This window comes from Mesocricetus auratus, unplaced genomic scaffold (genome assembly GCF_017639785.1).
Source record: "Mesocricetus auratus isolate SY011 unplaced genomic scaffold, BCM_Maur_2.0 Super-Scaffold_100007, whole genome shotgun sequence".
NCBI lineage: Eukaryota > Metazoa > Chordata > Mammalia > Rodentia > Cricetidae > Mesocricetus > Mesocricetus auratus.
Window position 1 is genome coordinate 83048883 of NW_024429191.1, and position 21007 is coordinate 83069889.

Consider the following 21007-nt stretch of genomic DNA (forward strand, 5'->3'; position numbering starts at 1 on the left):
AACCCTGTCACGAAAAACAAAACAAAACAAAAAGTAGTGCCCAACTAGTGGCCCCACAAGGGGCCTGGTCCCCTGTCAGTGTGTGTGGGTCTTCTTTTCCCACTAGTCTTAATTGTGCTGGGCAGGCTCATCCACCTGCTCAGTCACCAATTTTGACTTGTTAATGGGGACTACGTAGTTTTGTAAAGTGTGTGTGTGTGTGTGTGTGTGTGTGTGTGTGTGTGTGTGTGTGTGTGTTGGGGAGGGGAAGGGTGGAGGATGGAGAAAATGGGGTAGGAGAAAGGAGACAGGGAAGTTGTTTCTGAATTGGAGAGTTGAATGAAATGTAATGTGTATTTATAGTGGTTTCTGTGAATCTTTAGTGCTGTTGTTACTAGAAAAGTTTAAGGATTCTATTCATGGTTGCCATAAGATACTAGAGAAATCGGGGTCCTCTGTTGAGATTCTTAGTCTTACTAATAAAAAAATTTAAGAATTCAAAACGGAAGCTTGAGGATAGTTTTATTATGGAGTTTAAAAGAAAACCCCCCAGGGCAGGCAAGCTGTAAATCTTGGTATCTGCCTGGAAGAGGAGAATGGAGAAGGGGGCGGGGGAAGCCATATAGTTTGAGTCAAGCTAGTGTGGGTGTCAGCCACATGGTGGACAACATGTCACATGGCGAGGAAGGGAGCTTTAGAGAAAGAGTGATGCTCAAAGTACCAGAAAAACCACTTTGCTTCTGGCTGGCATTGGAGAGAGAAGGAAGAAAAAGGAGAAGGTTAGCTACTTACACAGTTAACTGTTGATATGCTTTTAAAATTAAACTTACAAGTATTTTGAGTAGAAAATATCTTGTTAAACTTATTTTCCATGTTTTCTTTTATAGTTTTATATTAAAAGAGCACAACCATGTTTCGGAATAGTCTCAAGATGCTTCTTACTGGTGGGAAGTCAAGTCGGAAAAACAGGTCAAGTGGTAAGTGACTGCCCTACACTTACTCTGTGTGACAGTTTAGAAATGCAAGTGTCTTAGGAATCTGAACTAATGATGCCATGCTTCAATTTTTTATTAAGTAGTTTATTAAATTGGAGCATAAGGTTTGCATTCCTATAGACTGCCATATTCTTTATTAGAAGGTAGGAACATTAGAATATCAGCAACAGTCTGCTAAAGAAAAACTGTGAGGAAAAATACTTATTTCTAAGTTATGAAAGAATAATGTTTCTAGACATTTATTTATTAAAAACTCCAAACCTATGTTTACTTTTCAAAATTAACATAGGAGTTTATTAGATTAGTAATAGATAGTCTTAGTGGCAGAAACCATTAAAAATAGGACTGTCCCCATAGATTTGTACGGAAAGATAAAAGAATAGGTGCATTTTGGAGGCTGAAGCAGCAGGCTCATGAGTTTAAGGCTGGTCAGTCTTGACTACTGAGTGAGTTCTAGCTCAGCATTGGCTATAGGGTAAGATTCAGTCTCAAAAATAATTGAATATTTTTATAAGTGCTATGAAAGATTTTGTTGTAGTTGTATGTGTGTTTGCTTTTGTTTTTTAAAGAACAGGATTAAGTTGAGTTTTTAGGTAAAAGAAAACTTTTGGGAGATGATATTGAGCAGAAATGTACTAGATATGTTGTTGTTATTAAAGGATGGTAGACTTTTTGCATTTTTAATAATGTTTTAAGCCTGATTTCTCTTTAATTTTACATTCTTAGTTTACTCATTATCTCTCATTTCAAATGTTGTAATTTGTATTATGACTTCTTAAATCTTTAAATAGTTACATTTACTAATTTGCAAATATTTGTTGGTTTCCTGGTTATTCTTATTTTGACAGAAATTTCTACAAAGTGAAAAATGTTTTTCACTTTACTGACATTAGTAGTTGTGACTACAGTTCATTTTTGGCAGACACTAACTGGATATTTTCCATTCAGCTAAAGTAATGCTACCTGGAGTAAGCATAGGACACAGGTTTTAGTCCCACAAGCTGCTTTCTATTTTTGTTACCCGTTGTAAATGGTGGATTCCCTGAACTCCTTTCTGATTGTGCCCCTACTGTAGGTTCCTAGAACTTCTCCTCAGGTCTATTTGCTAGAATAGCTCATAGAACTCAGGCAAACAAGTTATTTAAAAGATGACTGGTTTATTACAAAAGAATATAACCCAATTAACAGTTAGTGGGACAGGTGGGTAAGGTGGGAGATTGGGAGAAGTCTTGAACTTCCAGCACCTCCATGTGTTTACCAGCCCAAAAGTCCTCAAGCCTGGGAATTGGGATTTTATGAAGCTTTCATTATATATAAATATATGAATGATTGATTTAGTTCAACTCCTCTGCCAAGAAATAAAATGCCAAGCCTGAGTATAACCGTCTAATCACATAATTTCCTGGCAACAATTTCCCATTTAAGGCTGTCCAAGAGCCACCAGCCACTGGTCATCCCCTTACAAACAAATAAAACTTAATTACTTTGAAAATTCCAGAGGTTTTTTTAGAACTAAGTACCAGGAAACAGGACAGAGGTCAAATATATATTTGTACCGTATTGCACATTATTGTTAACTTCTAGACTAATTGTATTGTTATCTGGTAATCTTTTCTGTATTGTTTAATAGTTTTGGTATTTATTGACATTTGCCTTTTGATTCACATGGCAAATTTTGGTGAATGTTCTGGATGTGCCTAAAAATAATGTAAGTTCTGTATGTAGTAAAGATCAGTTTTGTTGATGAATAGTCCTCAAATATTTTATATCCTTAGGTTTTATTTTTTTAAATATAAATTGAGAAAGAAATTAAAACAGTATTCTGTGATTATTGATTTGTTCATTTCTCTTAGTTCCTGACAGTTTTGCTTCATGTTAGGAGTTACCTTATTGGATAAATTCAAATTTAGGATTGTTGTATCTTCCTTGTGAATTGATTTTCACCATTATGGAATGTCCATTTATTTGTAGAAATTCCTGTTGAAAGTTAACCTTGTTTTGTATCAGTATAACTGCTTCAGTTGTCTTAATTAATCAGTGCTTGCAATATATGATTTGTTTTATTCACTTACTTTGAATACTTCTATATTATTGTTATTCATAGATAGATAGTGGACTTACTTTTCATTCATTCCAGAAAGTTTTTTTTGTGTGTGTGTGTTTGTATTAAGAAAGCACATTAGTCCCCATTAATTCAGTGAGAAATGTATCTGGTTTTAAATATAAGATACTGCTTTGTGTTTTCTACTTGTCCTACCTGTTCTGTGCTCTTCTTCCTTCCTTCCTTCCTTCCTTCCTTCCTTCCTTCCTTCCTTCCTTCCTTCCTTCCTTCCTTCCTTCCCTCCTTCCTTCCTTCCTTCCTTCCTTCCTTCCCTCCTTCCTTCCTTTCTTCCTTCCTGTTCCCTCCCTTCTTGCCTTTTGGATTGACCAAAACACCTTTTTCTTTTATTTACTTTAGTAGCTTGAAAATAATGTTCTCTTGTAATTTTTAAGTAGGTACTATAAAGAGTCAAATATCAATCCTTAGCTTATCAAAAATTTACATTAACTGTTACTTTGGCCCTTTCCTTGGACACTGTGAGAGCCTTCAGTTCTTGTTATATATTTGTAATTTGAGTTCTCTAAAGTGTATAGTTGCTATGGTGAAATACTTGAGCAAAGCATCTTAAGGGAAATGCTTTATTCTGGCTCATGGTCTAAGGGGATACAATGAAGGCATGGTAGTGGGGCTCCTCATCATTGGCAGTGATAACACGAGGCTGCTACTACTATATTAAATAGCCACCAGGTCAGAAAACAGAGAGAGCCAGACCAGTTGTGGGTTAGCCTGTAGCATCCTCATTCCTCTTCTCCCCTTCTCACTTCTGGGGATCTAACTCAGGGCTTTGTGCATAGTAGGTAAACACAAGCATTCTACTACTCTACACTTCCAGCATTGCCTTTACTTTGAAAGTCATTCTCTCTGGGTATCAAACTAGATGGGAAGTTCTTTTTCATTAAGCACTGGAATATTTTTTTTAATTGTCTTATTGAGTTATATTATCTCAGAAGAAATAAAGCTTCTCATTGTTTGTCCCTTGAACTATTTCAGGTGCTAAAATTTTACTTTTCTTAATTTGGCCATCAGTGTTTGACATGATACACTTAGATGTATATTTTTTCTTTTTCTTGTCTTACTTGATTTTTGTGAGTTTCTTATGTCTGTGTAGATCTCTTCAAGTGTTGTGGTGGCACACACCTATAATATAATGTCACCACTTGAAAAGAAGAAGCAAGATGATAAAGAATTCAGGGCTGGCCTGAGTAACCTATCTAGTGAGTTCAAGGCCATCCTAGGCTACCTGAGATCCTGCCTCAAAATATCAGATAGAAAAAAAGTTTTATTGAGCACAACCAGATTCTTTCATTTATGTATTTGCTGATCATATTCACCCAGCCAATCTATACAGACCTTATAAATTCTGCTGATTCCTGTTGATCTCAGTGGGTCTCTGCTTTTGCAGATCAGTCTCCTACCCATGTTTAAACTTAGCAAATTATTGTCATGGTTCTAAATTTTATCAGAGTACTAACTTTCATTGTAGAATCCTATAGCAGATTTCCTTAGGTCTTAGAATATAGTTCTGAGCTACAGACTGATAATACAAGCACCATCACATGTTTTTACATACTCATCATTCCTTCTGCTCTCTCTTTCCTACCAACATTGTTTTCTTTTTAAAATATCTTCTCTAAGATAATTATCTAGATGTTCTCATAATCATGAATGTTACCTGAAAATTTATAGCCCTTGAGTTAATGCATAAATAAACTGTTTTCCCTGACTTGCTCTTTCCTCCACCTTTTGAGAAGGGGAGTGTATTAAAGATTAAACTCAGGGCTTTGCATATGATAGGAAAGCACTCTATCATTGAGCTGTGTTTCCAGGTCACTTTTTATAAAGAACTATTAGAAACTTAGTTTGGCATGATCTGTCCTAACCTGTCTATGCTTATGTACTATAAGTAGTATTCAGAGAGTTTCTACTTTATACAAGTCAATCTTTTTATAATACCTTATTCTCCATAACCATGACATTGATCTTGTTTAGTATTGACTCGCCATTTATACTTACGTCACTTAAAAAAGAAATCTTCCCAGCCATTAGAGTTGCACTTACATTTCACTCTGGCTCACAGTGATGATTCTTTTGCCCACACTACTGGAGTGTGTATTACCTGTCTTCCCAATGTGAAACTCATTGTTCGTGAGCTTTCAGAACTGCTTCCCTATTATAGTTTATCACAAGGATCAGAAATGCATACATGCTTCCTTTCATTCCTACAGTAGTTCATACTGTCTCTGTATTTTTATTTACTCATCTATATTTGCATTTCATTTAAGAGAATCTAAAGAGATCATGTGGCCAGAATTATTTTCAGTGAAGTATGTGTTAGATAAGTTACCTTACATTTGTTGTTTCACAAACAAAGATAACTTTCACATATATTACCTCATTTTGTCTTTGTAGCAAGTTCCACTCCATTTTATGGGTGAAAGGTAAAAACTATAGCTTAGCATATAGCTAGTTGCTCTGGGGATATATGTAGTGCACGTTTAGCACACAGGTGTAATATAGTCTTTAAGTAAGAAACCAATATTGGGTTGATTAGAAGCTCATATTGTTTGTGTTCCTTAAGATATATTACTAATTGCCTTTGACTTCATTTCCTGTAACCCTTTTGCCTCCTTTCACTCTGTTTCAGCCATGTGCCTTCTCCTACTTTGTCTTCTATGTGTGTTGTTCCTTTATGTGTTAGTTAGGTTCCTTCCGTCATTAAGGCCATAGCTCAGATGTCATCTTCTCATTGAGGTCTTTGCTGGCCAGCAGATCTAACACTGTCCCCTTTTTACATTCCTCCTTAACTTTTGCCCCCACTTGTCTCTGTAGTAGCAATAACCTTTTTATCTTACATATGTCTTATTTTCCTGCTCTATTATTTATTTTTACTTTAGGAACATATATTTTATGACCACCACTCCCCTAAATTCCCTCACCCTCTTGGTAGGGTCTCACTATGGAGCCCTGAATGACTTGGAACTTGCTGGATAGACCTGGTTGGCCTTGAACTGCCTCCAAGTGCTGGTGTTAAAAGACATTCACCATCTACCATGCCTGGACAGTTCATTCTGTTTTCAACTGTTGTATCCTGTTTGTCACATAACAAGTGCTTAGTAATGTTTATTTTATAAGTGAATAACATTTTAAGGAAAACAACTGTGTTATCAGTGCATAGAAACTATAGTTGGTCACAGTGGCACACTGCTGTAATCACAGCTATTCAGAAGACTGAGGCAGGGGAACCTTTTCCTCAGCATACTAGCCTGCACATCTTATCAAGACAGGCCTAGAAAAAAAGAAAACAAATGGTCACAGTAATCTCATTGTTAATACAGGATGAGAAGGCTAAAGAAATAATCCTGGGATGCAGAGGCAGAGGATAATGAGGAGGTGGTCTAGATACAGTGCTTGAGAAGTGAAAGGAACAAAAGGAAATCATTGGTTCTAGAGTTTTTGGCTGGAGATTGGCTAGTTTCTGCATTGCACTGTGTCAGGCCCATGTAATATGAACAGTGATCTATTCAGAAATTTGCTATCTAGAAACATGTACTAAATATTTTCCATTGTAATCATCTTCATTTCCTGAGCTCATTTTAAATTTATCCCTGTTATAGCATGAGGATTATTTTTCCTTAGGACCCTAAGACAGTTTGATACTGTAAGTTCTTTTAGTGACACTAATATTTTAGTCCCATTTTTTCCACTGTCTACTTTTTTTTTTTTGGTTTTTTGTTTTTTGTTTTACGAGACAGGGTTTCTCTGTAGTGGAGGCTGTTGGTCCAGCCTGGCCTCGAACTCACAGAGATCCGCCTGCCTCTGCCTCCCAAGTGCTGAGATTAAAGGCATGCGCCACCACTGCCTGGCTTCCATTGTCTACTTTTATAGTTTGTTATTTACAGAGTTTGCAGCTTCAATCTTTGCTGATGGAGAGGGAAGACAGAGGAAACTCGGTAGAGCTTATGCTGTCAACACAAGCTTTGTTTGTGACTCATTTAAAAAAAAAAGGAAATTAATATCTATGCATAGTAGTTTCTCCCTGCTCTCAACTTTTACTTGAGATTAACACAGTAATTTCTTAGTTCTGATTGGAGTTCTTTGATAAAGCTTTCATAGATGATCGATTCAAGTTCATATATTTATTTTTAATAGTTGAATGAATTCTCTTGTAGCTAGGCTGGTCTCAGACTTGTACCATCACTCCTGCCTCAGTCTCCTAAGGGTTACAGTTACATAAAGATACACATCACCAAATTCAGCATCTGTTTTTTTCTTAATATTTCAGGATTAAGTTTTATTAGCACAAAACATATCCCTGTTAAAATCCCATTTACTAAGTGTGACCCTAGGCAAGTAATTTTAAAACCAAAGTTGCCACTTGTCAGTGGTCACGTGGTTAACTGTGTGTGTCATCATTTCCTGTATCAGTTAGACTGATTGCTTGCCACCAGTAGGTGTAGTTCAAAAAGACAGTGAGTGACTGCTAGCAGTTTGAGAGGACTGTTGTGTGCAGATCCTCAGCCAGGACCTGGCAGCTGTCAGTGCTGCTCCTCACTAGGGTTGTACTGCATTCGTCTTGACACTAATGCAGAGAAAGCTTTCTGATGAAGAGGTCAGTGTGCTCCATCCCTCTTGTCATTTTAAAAAGAAAGGGCTTTGCCTGACCCGTATCTCAAAACAATATGGCTGTTTTAAGAATTAGCAAGGGTGGCTTGCTAAATGTTACAAAGTAAAACACATTTTTGAAAAAGATTAAGTTGAGCCATTTGAACTGATCTAATTGGGCAGTATTGCCACAGATAAGCTACTTCAAAAATTCAAGTATAAGCCTGGTTTGGTGCCAGAGTCTTTAAATCCCAGTACTCTGAGGTACGGCAGGTATATTTAGGTAAGTTTGAGGCCAGTCTAGTCTACCTAGTAAGTTTCAGAACAGCTAGAAACAAAAAACGAAAACAAACATATCCAAGTATATATCAGATATACTGTTTATATTTCTATATTAACAAATTTAAGAGTATACAATGAATAAAATATTTAAGGAGTAGATTCTGGTTGATCATTTTAAGAAGGAATTTAAGTAGCAAAACAAATATTTAATTTTGTTTCTTATTGTAGTTTTTTTGTGTTTTTTTTTTTGGGGGGGGTGTAGGAGACAAGATTTCTCTGTGGCTTGAGGCTGTCCTGGAACTAGCTCTTGTAGACCAAGCTGGTCTCAAACTCACAGAGACCTGCCTGCTTCTGCCTCCTGAGTGCTGGGATAAAAGACTTGCACCAACACTGCCTGGAAAGACATAGTTTGTAGCACAAATAATAAAAAAAAAACAACACAGAGACAGATAGTGGTGTTCAAACTAAAGATCAGAAAAGCAAAGCAGCCAACCACTAGAGAGGTTTTACCTCTATCAAGGCTGGGTGATCCTATTCTCAGCGTGATTGCCGTCTGACTGCAGACTGAGACCCTGAGCTCCTGTTTTATATACCTCTCTAGTGCTGGGATTAAAGGCATCACCACCACCTCCCAGCTTCTATGGCTAACTAGTGTGGTTGCTGGGATTAAAGATGCGTACCACCACTGCCTGGCCTCTATGGCTGTGGCTAGCTTTGCATTCTGATCTTCAGGCAAGCTTCATTAGATCATAAACAAAATATCACAAGAGTTCATATTGTCAGTTTTCCTGTTACCATCTCTCAAGTACTGTGATTATAAGTGTGCAGTTCTATGACTTGATATTTTTTTGTAGAAATTTTTGTAAAAATCTGTATATGTACTCCATTTATAAACTCATAATAACAGATTGTTGATAGTAAAACCAAGACATGGGTGAAATGCAGAAAGGAGAAGAAACACATCTGTGCATGCACACTCGCATACACACGTGCGCCCCAAACAAATGTACAAGTATGCACACAAATATATGACTCAGAGAGAGAGAGAGAGAGAGAGAGAGAGAGAGAGAGAGAGAGAGAGAGAGAGAGAGAGAGAGAGAGAGAGAGAGATCTATGTGTATATGCAAGCCACTATAGAAAATGCGTGCCGAGAAGATTGGAGGAAGAAGAGTAAACTGTGGTGATAGGACTAAGAGATTTGGGAGAAGTAGTAGGAATATAAAGATTAGTTTAACAGGCTTCCTTTAATAGCTTCCCATCTCTGGTGAAAAGAATGTTACTTTTATCTTGGTATATAGAAGATACCCTTCATACTGAAGTTTTCTCTCCTTTCTGGAAGGAAAATGAAAGCCGGAGTGCCCTTCCTATATCTGCTATTTTCAAAATTCCTATAACTCAAAATAATCTTTATGAAAAAGTAGCTTTTTTGGCATAGCAATTCTATGATTCAAACATATCATGAAAATATTAGTTACTGTGTAGTCTGTAGGATATTTCATTAGTGAAATAATAGTGGTTAAAATACTTGATAAGGGGCTGGAGAGATGGCTCAGTGGTTAAGAGCACTGACTGTTCTTCCAGAGGACCTGGGTTCAATTCCCAGCATCTACATGGCAGCTCACGACTGTCTGTAACTCCGAGATCTGACAGCCTTACACAGACCTATATGAGGCAAAACACCAATGCACATGAAATAAAAATAAATAATTAAATAAATATAACACATTTTTTTTACTATCTTCACATAAATATATATTATTAAAATATCCTTTATGTGAAGATTTAAGCTTGAAAAAACAGGGGTTGGAGAGATGGTGCAGAGGTTAAGAGCATTGGCTGCTCTTCCAGAGGTTCTGAGTTCAATTCCCAGCCACCACATGGTGGCTCACAACCATCTATAATGAGATCTGGTGCCCTCTTCTGGTGTGCAGACAGGAACAATATATACATAATAAATAAATAAAATTAAAAAAACTTGGAGAAACACTTTTGTTCCTCTTGTCATACAGCAAATGTTATTTGTTTGTTTGTTTATGGTGGTCTTTGGCATCCATCTTAGGAATGCCTATATGCTAGGCAAGCACTGCACCACTGGTACGCACGCGCGCGCGCGCGCACACACACACACACACACACACACACACACACACACACACACACCCTTTTCCTACTTTTTATTCTGAAGTAGAAAATACTAGTTTGTTGTTCAGACTGGCCTTGAACTTCCTTTGTTGTCCTGGCTCACCTACTTCTGCCTCAACCTCCGAAGTAACTCTGATTATAGGATTGATCTAATGGGCCCAGATAGCATACATTTATTAAATATTTACAATGAATGATGCTAAATTCTTAATCAAAATTGCACACAAGTAATAAATAGTTGTATTAGCTTGAGATGTGTATAAAACTGAAATTTTTGAGATTTTATTTGGAGGAACTTGTCGTTTTGATTAGGAAAGACTAGTAAGCAAATGTATAGTTATTGTAAGATTGCTTAGGAAGTAGTCAATGCCAGACAAAGGATTTTACTAGGAATAGGTATCTCTTTCCTGTCTTGTACCCTTAACACATCATAACATAATGCTTCATAATGAATGTCTCTCAGTTGATGCTAATTTTCTGAGCAAGTCACATTACTTTAGTCTTTTGCTGTTAAAAAAATAACTAGTTTGAGTCATTTTGAACTAGTTTAGCAACTCTCAATATGGGATGCAATAAATAAGGTAATCACATTAACATTAAATAGATGCAGAAAAAAGCCTCTGAGCAAGTTCAGCATTCCTTCAAGTGAAAGCCCAGAAGAAACATATGTCAATATAATAAAGGGCGGCACAAAAAAAAAAAGCCCTATAGCCACCTTTGTACTGAATGTATTTCCCTACAGCAAAAAATTGAGAAAAGGATAGTCTACTATTTCTATTTTTATCCAGTATATTTCTTGAATGCATTGCCATAGCGATAAGGCAAGAAAAAGAAATAAAAGCAATACAAATAGGAACTGGGTGTGGTGGCTGATACCTATAATACTTACACTTGAGAGAATGAGGTAGGAGGATTGCCATGAGTTCAGTCTACATAGTGAATCCAGGCTAGCCTGGACTTTACAGTGGGACTCTCAAACAAAAAAACTCCACCAAAAGGATGCAAGTAAAAAATGGAGAGCTAAAAATGTACCTATTTGCATGTGATAGAGTCCTTTACTTAGAAGGCTCTAAATACACCACCGAAAACTTGTTAAATTTGATAAAGATCTTCAGCAAAGTAGCAGGATGAAAAATAAACATAAAATTCACTAACTCTTCTATATACCATTATTGGACGTGCTGAGAAAGCAGGAAATAAGTCTATTTATGATAGCTTCAAGAAGAAAATAAATTAGGAATTAACCTAATCAGGGAGATGTAAAGCCTCTACAATGAAAGCTTGAACATCAAAGAAAGAAACTAAAGAAGACACTAGAATAGGAAAAAACATCTTAGGTTCATTGGTCAGCAGAATTAATATTATTAAAATAGCTATATTACAAAAATGCTCTATAGATTTAGTGTAATCATCAAAAATCACAATGACATTCTTCACATCAATAAAAAAAGAAAATTTATATGCATTAAAAATCTAAATAACCAAGAAATTTAGAGCTAAAAATATAATACTAAGTGTATAGTAATACCTGCTTACAATTTGTATCATAATAAGAACAGCATGATTGCTACTGGCACAAAAAATATATGTAGGCCAATGGCACATAATAAAGGACTCAGAAAAACAGAGGAAGACAAACCACACAGCTATAACCAACTGATTTTTGACAAAGGTGCCGTAAACATGCTGGAGAAAAGATAGGCTGTTCTATAAATGGTGCTAAGCATACTGACTAGTCACATACAAAATCTCTCACATACATGAAAACGAATTAAAAATATATCCAAGATCTTGATGAAACTTTGAAACAACCAGAGAAAAGCATACAGAAAACACTTTTAGATACAGACATAACAAGGACTTTTTGAGAATGAGCCCTGTAGCCCAGGAAATAATACCAAGAATTGACAAATAGGATTGCACAAAGCTTCTGTACAGCAAAAGAAACAGTTCATTAAATTAAGACACAGCCTTCAGAATGGAGAACATCTTTGGCAGCTATTCATCTGACAGTAATAAAGATCTAGACTATACAAGGGATTGAAAAAAATGTGCCCCCATCAAAAAATATCCAGTCAGTAAATGAACAAATGAATTATCAGACAGTTTTTAAAAGAAGACCAAAAGTACCCAAAATAACCATAAGAAAAAATGTTCAGCATCTTTAGCTATAAGACCCTAGTTTTGCACATGAACTGGGTGTGGTGACCCACATCTGTAACCTTAGCACTCAGTGGTTATAGGCAGGAAGATCAGAGTTCAGGATCAACTTTGGCTACAGTTAGAAACTGACCCGGGCTACATAAATAGCTCCAAACAAGACCCCATTATGAGATGCCAGTTAACCCCAGTCAGAATGACTGCCATAGAAACAAATAACCTACACACTGATGAGGTATGGAGGAAAGAACCTTCACACTTCACTGGTGGGAATATAAAAAGCTAAAAATAGAACTGCCATATTATCTAGTTATCCCTAACACACACTCAGTATCCCCTCCCTGCCTCCCTGCCTCCCTGCCTCCTTGCCTCCTTGCCTCCTTGCCTCCCTCCGTCGAAGATACTAGAATAGGTTATGTATATGTGTATGTATATATATGAATATTATTCAGCCATAACAATATTGTTATTTGTAAGAAAGTGAAAGTGGATGAGAATGAAATCACACTCAACTATAGTAGGAGTTGAACAAATGGCTCAGCAGTTAAAAACACTTGTTCTTGCAGCTTCTGGGTTCAGTTCCCAGCACCCATATGGCAGCTCACACCACCTGTAACTCCAGTTCCAGGGTATCTGATGCCCTTTTCTGGTTCTATGGGCACCAGACATACAAGCAAAAACACTCAACACATAAAGTAAATAGATATAAATATAAAATAAAAATTATTTACATATTATGTATAATGTTTCTCTCATGTGAAATCTAGATGATGATGATGATGATGATGATGATGATAATAATAATAATAATAACAATACAACAGCAAAACCTAGACATGGTAGTTCACGCTTTTAATCCCAGCATTTGGGAGGCAGAGGCAGAGGCAGAGGCAGATTTCTGAGTTTGAGACCAGCGTGATCTACAGTGAGAGTCAGGCCAGCCAGGGCTACATAGTAAGACACTGTTCTAAAAAACGTAATGGGGAGTGGGAGGCTGGAGAGATGACTGAGTGAGAGCACTGGTTGCTCTTTGAGAAGACACAGGTTTGAGTCCCAGTGGCTCACAACTGTCTGTAACTCCAGTTCTAGAGGATCTGATGCTATCTCCTGGCCTCCGTATGCATCAGGCATGCATGTAGTGCTTAGTCACATGTACAGTAAAACACCTGTATGTACACATAAAATAAAAATTAAAAAAGAAAAGAAAACCAAAGTCATGAAATAGAGGAATAAGGGAATAAGCAGGATGGAGGAAAGGGGATAAGAAAATGAATTGTGGGGATTAGTATGTTCAAAATACATGATGAACATGTATGCAAGTATGATGAATCCCAAGTTCTGTACAATGAATATATTCTAAAGTAGTCTTTTATTAGAATTTTTCTTTTAATAAATGCATCTTCCAGTGCTAGAATGGAAACAATTCAGAACTGTCTCCAAATCTCGTTTTATAATTTACTTAGTCTTTGATGTTTATGCTGTCTTTGGATTTGTGAGTTGTGCTCCAGGTTTGTTATTATAATCAGGAAACCTAAAATTTAACAGTTAAGAGAAGGGAGAGTTCTAAACCAATACCAACTTAAGAGGCAAAGCAGAGAGAGAGGGAGAATTCAAGTTGAATTTGTGTTTTCCCTCTGAATTAAAACCTAGGGCTTTACACATGGTAAAAAGCATTCTATATCTCAAACTTTGTATTTATTTTTACTTTTTATCTTGAAACAAGGTCTAATAAAATAATACAGGCTGACCTTATACTCATTTTATAATTCCAGTCCTGCCTTCTTTCTTGGTTTCCAGAACAGCTGGAAATAAAGGATTGTACCATCAGGCCTGGCTTTTGAAGTCTGTGTAGGACTTAGGACTCCATGTAGAGGAGTCAGTATTTACTCATAAATGGATATAGGAAACAGTATGGTTCTCATGGTAGTTGTAGGAATCCTTGCTATTCCCAGAACTCAGGTGATTTAGATAATTGCTATAAAGATGCTCAGTTAATCACTTTTAAGCTAATAATGTACTTTATTTACTGTGCTAAGGAGTTGTGATTATATTCTTAATACTGTATTGGAGCCACTGTAGGATTTTAAACTGAGAAGTAAAAGATTTTAGCATCAAACTCATTTCTCAGTTTTATTTATTCTTGTAGTAATTGGAATGGTCAGAATTAACAAAATAGTCCAACTTAAAACTTCAGAGACATTATAGAAAGAGATACCACCAAGAAATTCCTCCAGCAGAGAGTTTCCTTATCCTTTAAGGAAGGGTCTTTCTTCTCTGAGGTAAATCTGGATCCTTGATCTCCCCACAGAAACAGAATTGAGGATGACCCCATTTGAAGAAGAGTGTGAATTTATTAGGAGGACATTTGGCTTAAGGCTTAACTGTGGGGTTGGATAGAAAGGCACCCAAGGAAAAAGTAAGGAACACTGTTGGGTGTTAGCTTCTTGAAGGAATTGCATTTGCATCTTAGCAGGAGTTTTGGTGGCTCTTGACTTATAGCTAAAACAGTAGTTCTCAACCTGTGAGTCACAACCCCTGGGATTTCACAACCATTGAAAAATACAGATATCTACATTATGATTCATAACAGTAACCAAAATTATAGTTATGAAGTAACAACAAATACAGTTTTATATTTGGGGGTCACTACAACAGAGAAACTGTATTAAAGGTTAGCAGTGTTAGAAAGGTTGAGAACCACTGCTCTAAAGGGTTGCAAAAGAACCTATGTTCCCCTTCCTTTCTTTTTTGATAAGTGAGAATGTTGGTGACTCCAGAGGAGGTATGGTGAGTGGGTTTACAACCCGATAAGGTAAAACCCTGGGCTCAAGGGTTACCCAAGGGGATTGAATGGAATTTCTTGTGAAAGTCCTGGAAAATTGCAGGTTTGTAGTGTAGTGACCAGCCTCCCCATTTTAGCAGCCATGACAGGCTAACATGTGCTTGCATGACCTTGCAGCTCCTGTCCTGGTCACTAGGAGGTCAGATCCCATAGATCTCCTAGCAAGGAGCCAATCAAAAGTTAGCTGGTGGGGCTGTGCTTTAGGGCTCTGGGTGTGCAGAGCATAGCAACCGCCCTGGGAGGGCCTATGGGCCATAACAACCAGTTGACCAATCAACACAGGGCAGGTCGTCCAAACTTAGAAGCATACCAATCCTGAGACTGTTTCATACCCCTAGACACTCCCTTACGCTGCCCTTTAAGATCCCTGCCTCGAGGTTGCCATGGTGGCAGGGTGAAGGGCCCAAGCTAATGGGGTTAGCTTGTTAAACATCTACAATAAAAGACTCTTTGCTTTTGCATCGAAATGGGCCTCTTGGTGATTTTGGGGTTCAGAATTTGGGCACAACAGTAGCTGGAAAAGGAGAAAGGCCATAGTTAGCATGATTCATTGCTGTTTTCTCATCCTTTTTTGAAAAACTATCTCTGTATAAAAGAAATATTGTCTCTATGTCAGCAACCTTTACAGTAAATAATTGTGTTGGGATTCTTGATTATCAGTGAAGAAAGGCTTCAGCCAGACTCTGGGATCAGGGGCCCCTCATCTTGATATATCCTCATAATCTTCCCTGCCTTTCTGTCCTGCCTCCCTGTGACTGGCATTAAGGAAATGTATAGGTTCATACAACTTCCAGTAGTAGGAAGACAGCAGATAGGTTCATTCTGAAGCTTAGTAGGATCTCCAAAGACTAAGTTACTCTCTTTTTTACTTTGTCTATTTTCAGGATATTGGTTGTTATTCTTAGATTGTTCTTATGCAGCAGCAAGAGGACTGCCTTACCTTCAGCTTCTATGCCCTGCACACAGCATTGTTCAAAGGCTAGTAGGACTACTGGATTTTTTTTAGGTGGCCCTTTCTAGGATTAAAAAAAGACTGTCATGAAAGCCACCCCTAACCCTCCCCCATTCACCTTGTATCTGTTAGCCAAATTGTGTCCTGTAATCTTCATTCAAGCAGTTAATGGAATTGCAAATGTTGCTAAAGTTCTTTCAGATACCAAGGTTGAGGAGAATTGTAGCTTTCCTGGGAGGAGCTACCTAAAATAAGGCCAGGTTCCTATTAGCATTAAACAAGGAAGTGGATGGCCAGCATGAAGTCTGCCACTTTGTTTGCTAATCTGGGTTTATTTATATATTTTATATATTTCAGCTTCTTTTATACAGAAGCCTGAACACAAGGTCTAATGAGGAAGCCTGAGTTTTAAAGTTAAAACATGTAAATATGTTTATGCAACTTCCATGAGGTTGCCAGATGTTCACACTAAAGCATGGGAAATGTGACAAAGATAAAAATAGGGGGCTGGAGAGATGGCTTAGTGGTTAAGAGCATTGGCTATTTTTGCAGATGATCAGTCTTCAGTTCCCAACACTCACACTGGGCAGTTAACAACCTTCTGTAACTTAAACTTAAGGGGATCTGATGCCCTCTTCTTTGGCCTCTTTGGGCTTCCCCATTCACATTAAGTACAAGCAGACATATAACTGTAAGTAAAAATTAAAAGAATTAAAATAGCATTTTAAAACCAGTCAATGAAGACAACAAAACACCTATGTAACAAGAATTAGAAATACAAACCCAAATTTGCACAAATATCAGTAAGATGGGAAGAATTTCCTTAAGTTTTCCCCCCCCCCCTTTTTAAAATTTAAATTAGAAGCAAGCTTCTTTTACATGTCAATCCCAGTTCTCTCTCCTTCCACTCTTCCCCTGCCCCCCCCACCAACCCCCATCTCATTCCTTTTCTGCTCCCCAGGGAGGGTGAGGCCTACCATAGGGTATCTTCAAAGTCTGTCATATCATTTGGAGCAGGGCCTTATCAGGAACAGAGGGGAATATATATATTTTCCCTGCTATTTCACTTTGTCTTCATTATGTAATTCTTGGAATTTATGTTCAAAGGTGACACTGCATCTCTGACTTTGGGGAATGGTGGTAGCGTGCCACAAATGCAACTATTACAATGGTTAGCTTACATCATGCTACAGGTTAGATCATGACATCTCTTTGTAGTCATACTCCATTCATAACCCTGGGAACAAATGAGTTACTCTAGATGGAAATAATTTTACTTTTTAAGAATATTATAGAGTATTATAGAATTTTTTTCATTTTGAGACTCATCCAACTTGTGTTAAGCAGTAGACTTTCCTTAATATTACCAAGTGATATTTTCATTGTATAAATGTATCACAGTTTGTGTATTCATTCACCTGCTGGAGAACATTTGGGTTCTTCACAATTTGAAGTAAATACTGATTCACCCAAGGTTGCTTTTTAAGATTTATTGCTATTATTTTTAACTGTAGGTGTGTATCTGCACATGAGTGTAAGTCAAGAGGCATTGCATTGGATCTTTAGGAGTTGGATTTGTAAGACAGTAGTGAACTGCCTGATGTGCATGCTGGAAACAACTCAGGTTCTCTAGAAGAGTAGCAAGTGCTTGCTCTTAACTGCTGAGCCATCTCTCATGAGCATACATTTTCATATCTCTAGGTTATCAATGCCTAATAGTATTACTATTGGTTTACAAAGTAGATGTATGTTTAACTTTAGAAGAAACTGCCAAACTATTTTCCAATGTGGTTGTACTAGTCTCATTTCTACCAGTCATGGTTAAAAGTTCCCATAGTTTCATATCTATGTTAGCATTTGATACTGCCAATTAAAAAAATAAACTTTAGGCATGTTATTAAATATGTAGTTGTATCATTGTATTTTGTTGTCATCAGTGAGACAGGGTCTATTATGTAGCCAAGACTGACCTCAAAAATGACAGCTGTCTTTGGGAGGCAGGGAAGTAGGGTGCAGAATTAGCATATGGGAGAACAAGTTAGCACAGAGGAAGACTGGAAACTCTTGGCAGAGATGGTTTGGCTCATACTACTGGCGCAGGTACAAAGGTCTAAAAGTAACCCTTGTCCCATTATAATACTAAAATACGTTCTCCTGAGTAATGATTTAAGATATAATAAGAGATGCATGAGTTGTATGTAGGATAGTGTTTAACTTGTAGAGCCAACATTATACAAATCAGCCAGAAAAGTTGAGTGCTGTATATGAGTTGTATTATCATTCTGAAATAACATAAAAGCCCATATCCTTTGTGCAGTAGGCTCTTGAACTGCTAAACTGTCTCTGTTCCGCCTGCTTCATCTCTTGGAAGTATATTTTTTTTAGTATGCTGTCCCATTTCTGTTGTCATTTGGTGTCACTGCTCAGCTCTTCATTCAGAGACACAAGAACCTGCAGCTTTGCTGGTGTTCACCTATTCCCAGTAGCAGCCAGTATCACTGTGCTTCTGCCTGGAGTGCTGGGATCCCAGGAGTGTACCACCATGCCTACTTACTGTAGTTTCGTTTGCTTTTCTCTACTTGTTAATGAACATCTTTTCTTGTACTTGCTTGCCTTTCATATATTCTGTATGGTGAAATATCTTTTCAGATCTTTTGACAATTTTTTTTTTTTGGTTTTACGAGACAGGGTTTCTCTGTATTGTTTTGGAGGCTGTCAGTCCAGCCTGGCCTCGAACTCACAGAGATCCGCCTGCCTCTGCCTCCCAAGTGTTGGGATTAAAGGCGTGCGCCACCACTGCCCAGCTCTTTTGACAATTTTTGTTACAGTATTTGTTTTACTTTTGAGTTTTGAGAGTTTATTTTATAGATCCAGGTCCATTGTTAGATGTGCTTTGTCTATACTCTTAACAGTGTTCCATGATTTACCACTTTTTAAGTGGATTGTGCTTTTGCTAGCACATCTAAAACCCTAGGTCTATGTAACTTTGTGGTAGTGTGTGTGCTTAGCTTGTGTGAGCTCTTAAATTCAATCTTTAATCCCCTAAAACTTCAACTACAAAACCACAAAAACAAAAACTTACTAATCTCTTTAATTAACCCCTTATATCTTCTAAAGAGTTTTTTTTTTTTAAGTTAAGGTCTCACTTTGCAACTCTGGCAGGCCAGACACTCATTATGTAGACCAGGCTAGCCTTGAGCTCACAAAGATCTGCCAGCCTGAGTCTCCTGTGTGTTGGGAGTAAAGGCCTGTGCTACCACTCCCAACTTTAAAGTTTTATATTTAGATCTGATCGGTGATGGGCTATTTTTAGCACCAGGTGTAAAAATTTAAGATTGGTTTGTTTGTTTTTACACTGTTGAAAGTATTACCCTTTCTCTTTTGGATTACTTTTGGGCTAATGTTAAAAATCAGTTGGCCCTATTTATTTTGGGCACATTTCTGCACTGCCCATTCCAATCATAGATCTGTGTTTCTATCATTCACCAGTATGGCATTATCATTACTACAGCTTTATAAACCTTAGGATAGTGTGATTCTTACAGTTTCTTTTCCCCCAAAATTATTTCAGCCATTTAAAATCCTTTGCCATGCCATATAAATTGGAATGTTGGTCTGACTCTAAATCCTTCCAGAATTCTCCGTTGTCTAGTGTCTTTCTTCAGAGATTTGAAGTTTTCATTGTGAAGATCTTTCACTTCCTTGGTTATGTTTAAATTCCAAGGTATTTTATTACCTTTGACGTTACTGTAAATAGGAGTATGCCCATGATCTCTTTTTCATTGTGTTTGTTATTGGTGTATAGAAAGGTTACTGATTTTTCTAAATAGATTTTTGTATTCTCCCACTTGGCTGAAATTCTTGATTGTTTCTAGAAGTTTTCTGGTGGAATTTTGGGGATCTTTACTGTGTAATATTGTATCATCTGCAAGTAGGGATAATTTGATGATTTTTTTCCCCATCTTTTGTTTTATTGTTCCAGCTATGGCTTCCAGCACCATAGTGAAAAGGAGTGGGGATAATGGGAAGCCCTGTTTCTTTCCTGATTTTATGAGATTGCTTCAAGTTTTTCTCCATTTAGGATTGTAGCAAGAAAAATAAACGAATAGCTTCTTACCTCTACCTCAGGTTGAATGGGCTGATCTGTCTCCAGGAGATTTTTTACTAAGCATCGGACTGTAACCTCTCCTCAGCATGACTGGAGAATGAATGCCTTCTACTGACTACTTGCTCCTGTCTTTTATATCCTTCTAGTGCTGGGGTTAAAGGTGTGAGCTTTTTAGACTGTTTCATTCTTGTGTAGATCTAGGTGGCCTTGGACTCACAGAGATTCGTCTACCTCTTAATCCTGAGTCCTATTATTAAAGGTGTGTATCACCACCTCCTAGTTTCTGGCTGCTGGGATTAAAGGCGTGTATTACCACTTCCTGATCACTATAACATGAGGCTGACTTTGTTTTCTGAATCTTTTCAAGCTTTAATAAATCATAAGTAATATATCACTACAAGGATAATGCTATCTGTGGGTTTTGTCATAATACCCTTTATCATGTTGAGGTAAGTTCTCTCTAGTCTGCCCTCTCTAGGGTTTTTATGAAAACGGGGGAGTTTGTCCAAGGCCTGTTCTGCATCTGTTGAAATGATCATGTGATTTTTGTCTTTAAATTCATTTATATAAGTTATTGTATTTATTGACTTATGTATGCTCAATCATCCCTTTCTGGGATAAAGAGAATTTGACCATGGTCAGTAATCTTGATACATGCTTGTATTTGGTTCGATAGTATTTTATTGAAGATTTTTTTCCTCTTTGTCCTTCAGAGATACAGGTTTGTAGTTTTGTTTTTTGTTGTATTTTGAACTGGCTTCATAGAATGAGTTTGGGCGTATTTCTTCTGTTTCTGTTTTGTGAAGACTTGAGAAGTACTGGTTGTAATTCTTTGAAAGTCTGG

The 21007-nt window shown here is 37.2% G+C and overlaps 1 protein-coding gene across 9 annotated transcripts in view; it reads left to right on the forward strand.

Annotated features, from left to right (window-relative positions):
* Tanc2 (tetratricopeptide repeat, ankyrin repeat and coiled-coil containing 2) overlaps positions 1-21007 on the forward strand; it is a 306152-nt gene that overhangs the window by 35044 nt on the left and 250101 nt on the right. For all 9 annotated transcript variants that reach the window (XM_040749911.1, XM_040749916.1, XM_040749917.1 and 6 more), the window contains exon 2: positions 867-956. In XM_040749911.1, the coding sequence (XP_040605845.1) occupies positions 890-956 (67 nt within the window). In that variant the 5' untranslated portion in view covers positions 867-889. The remainder of the gene's footprint in view (positions 1-866; positions 957-21007) is intronic.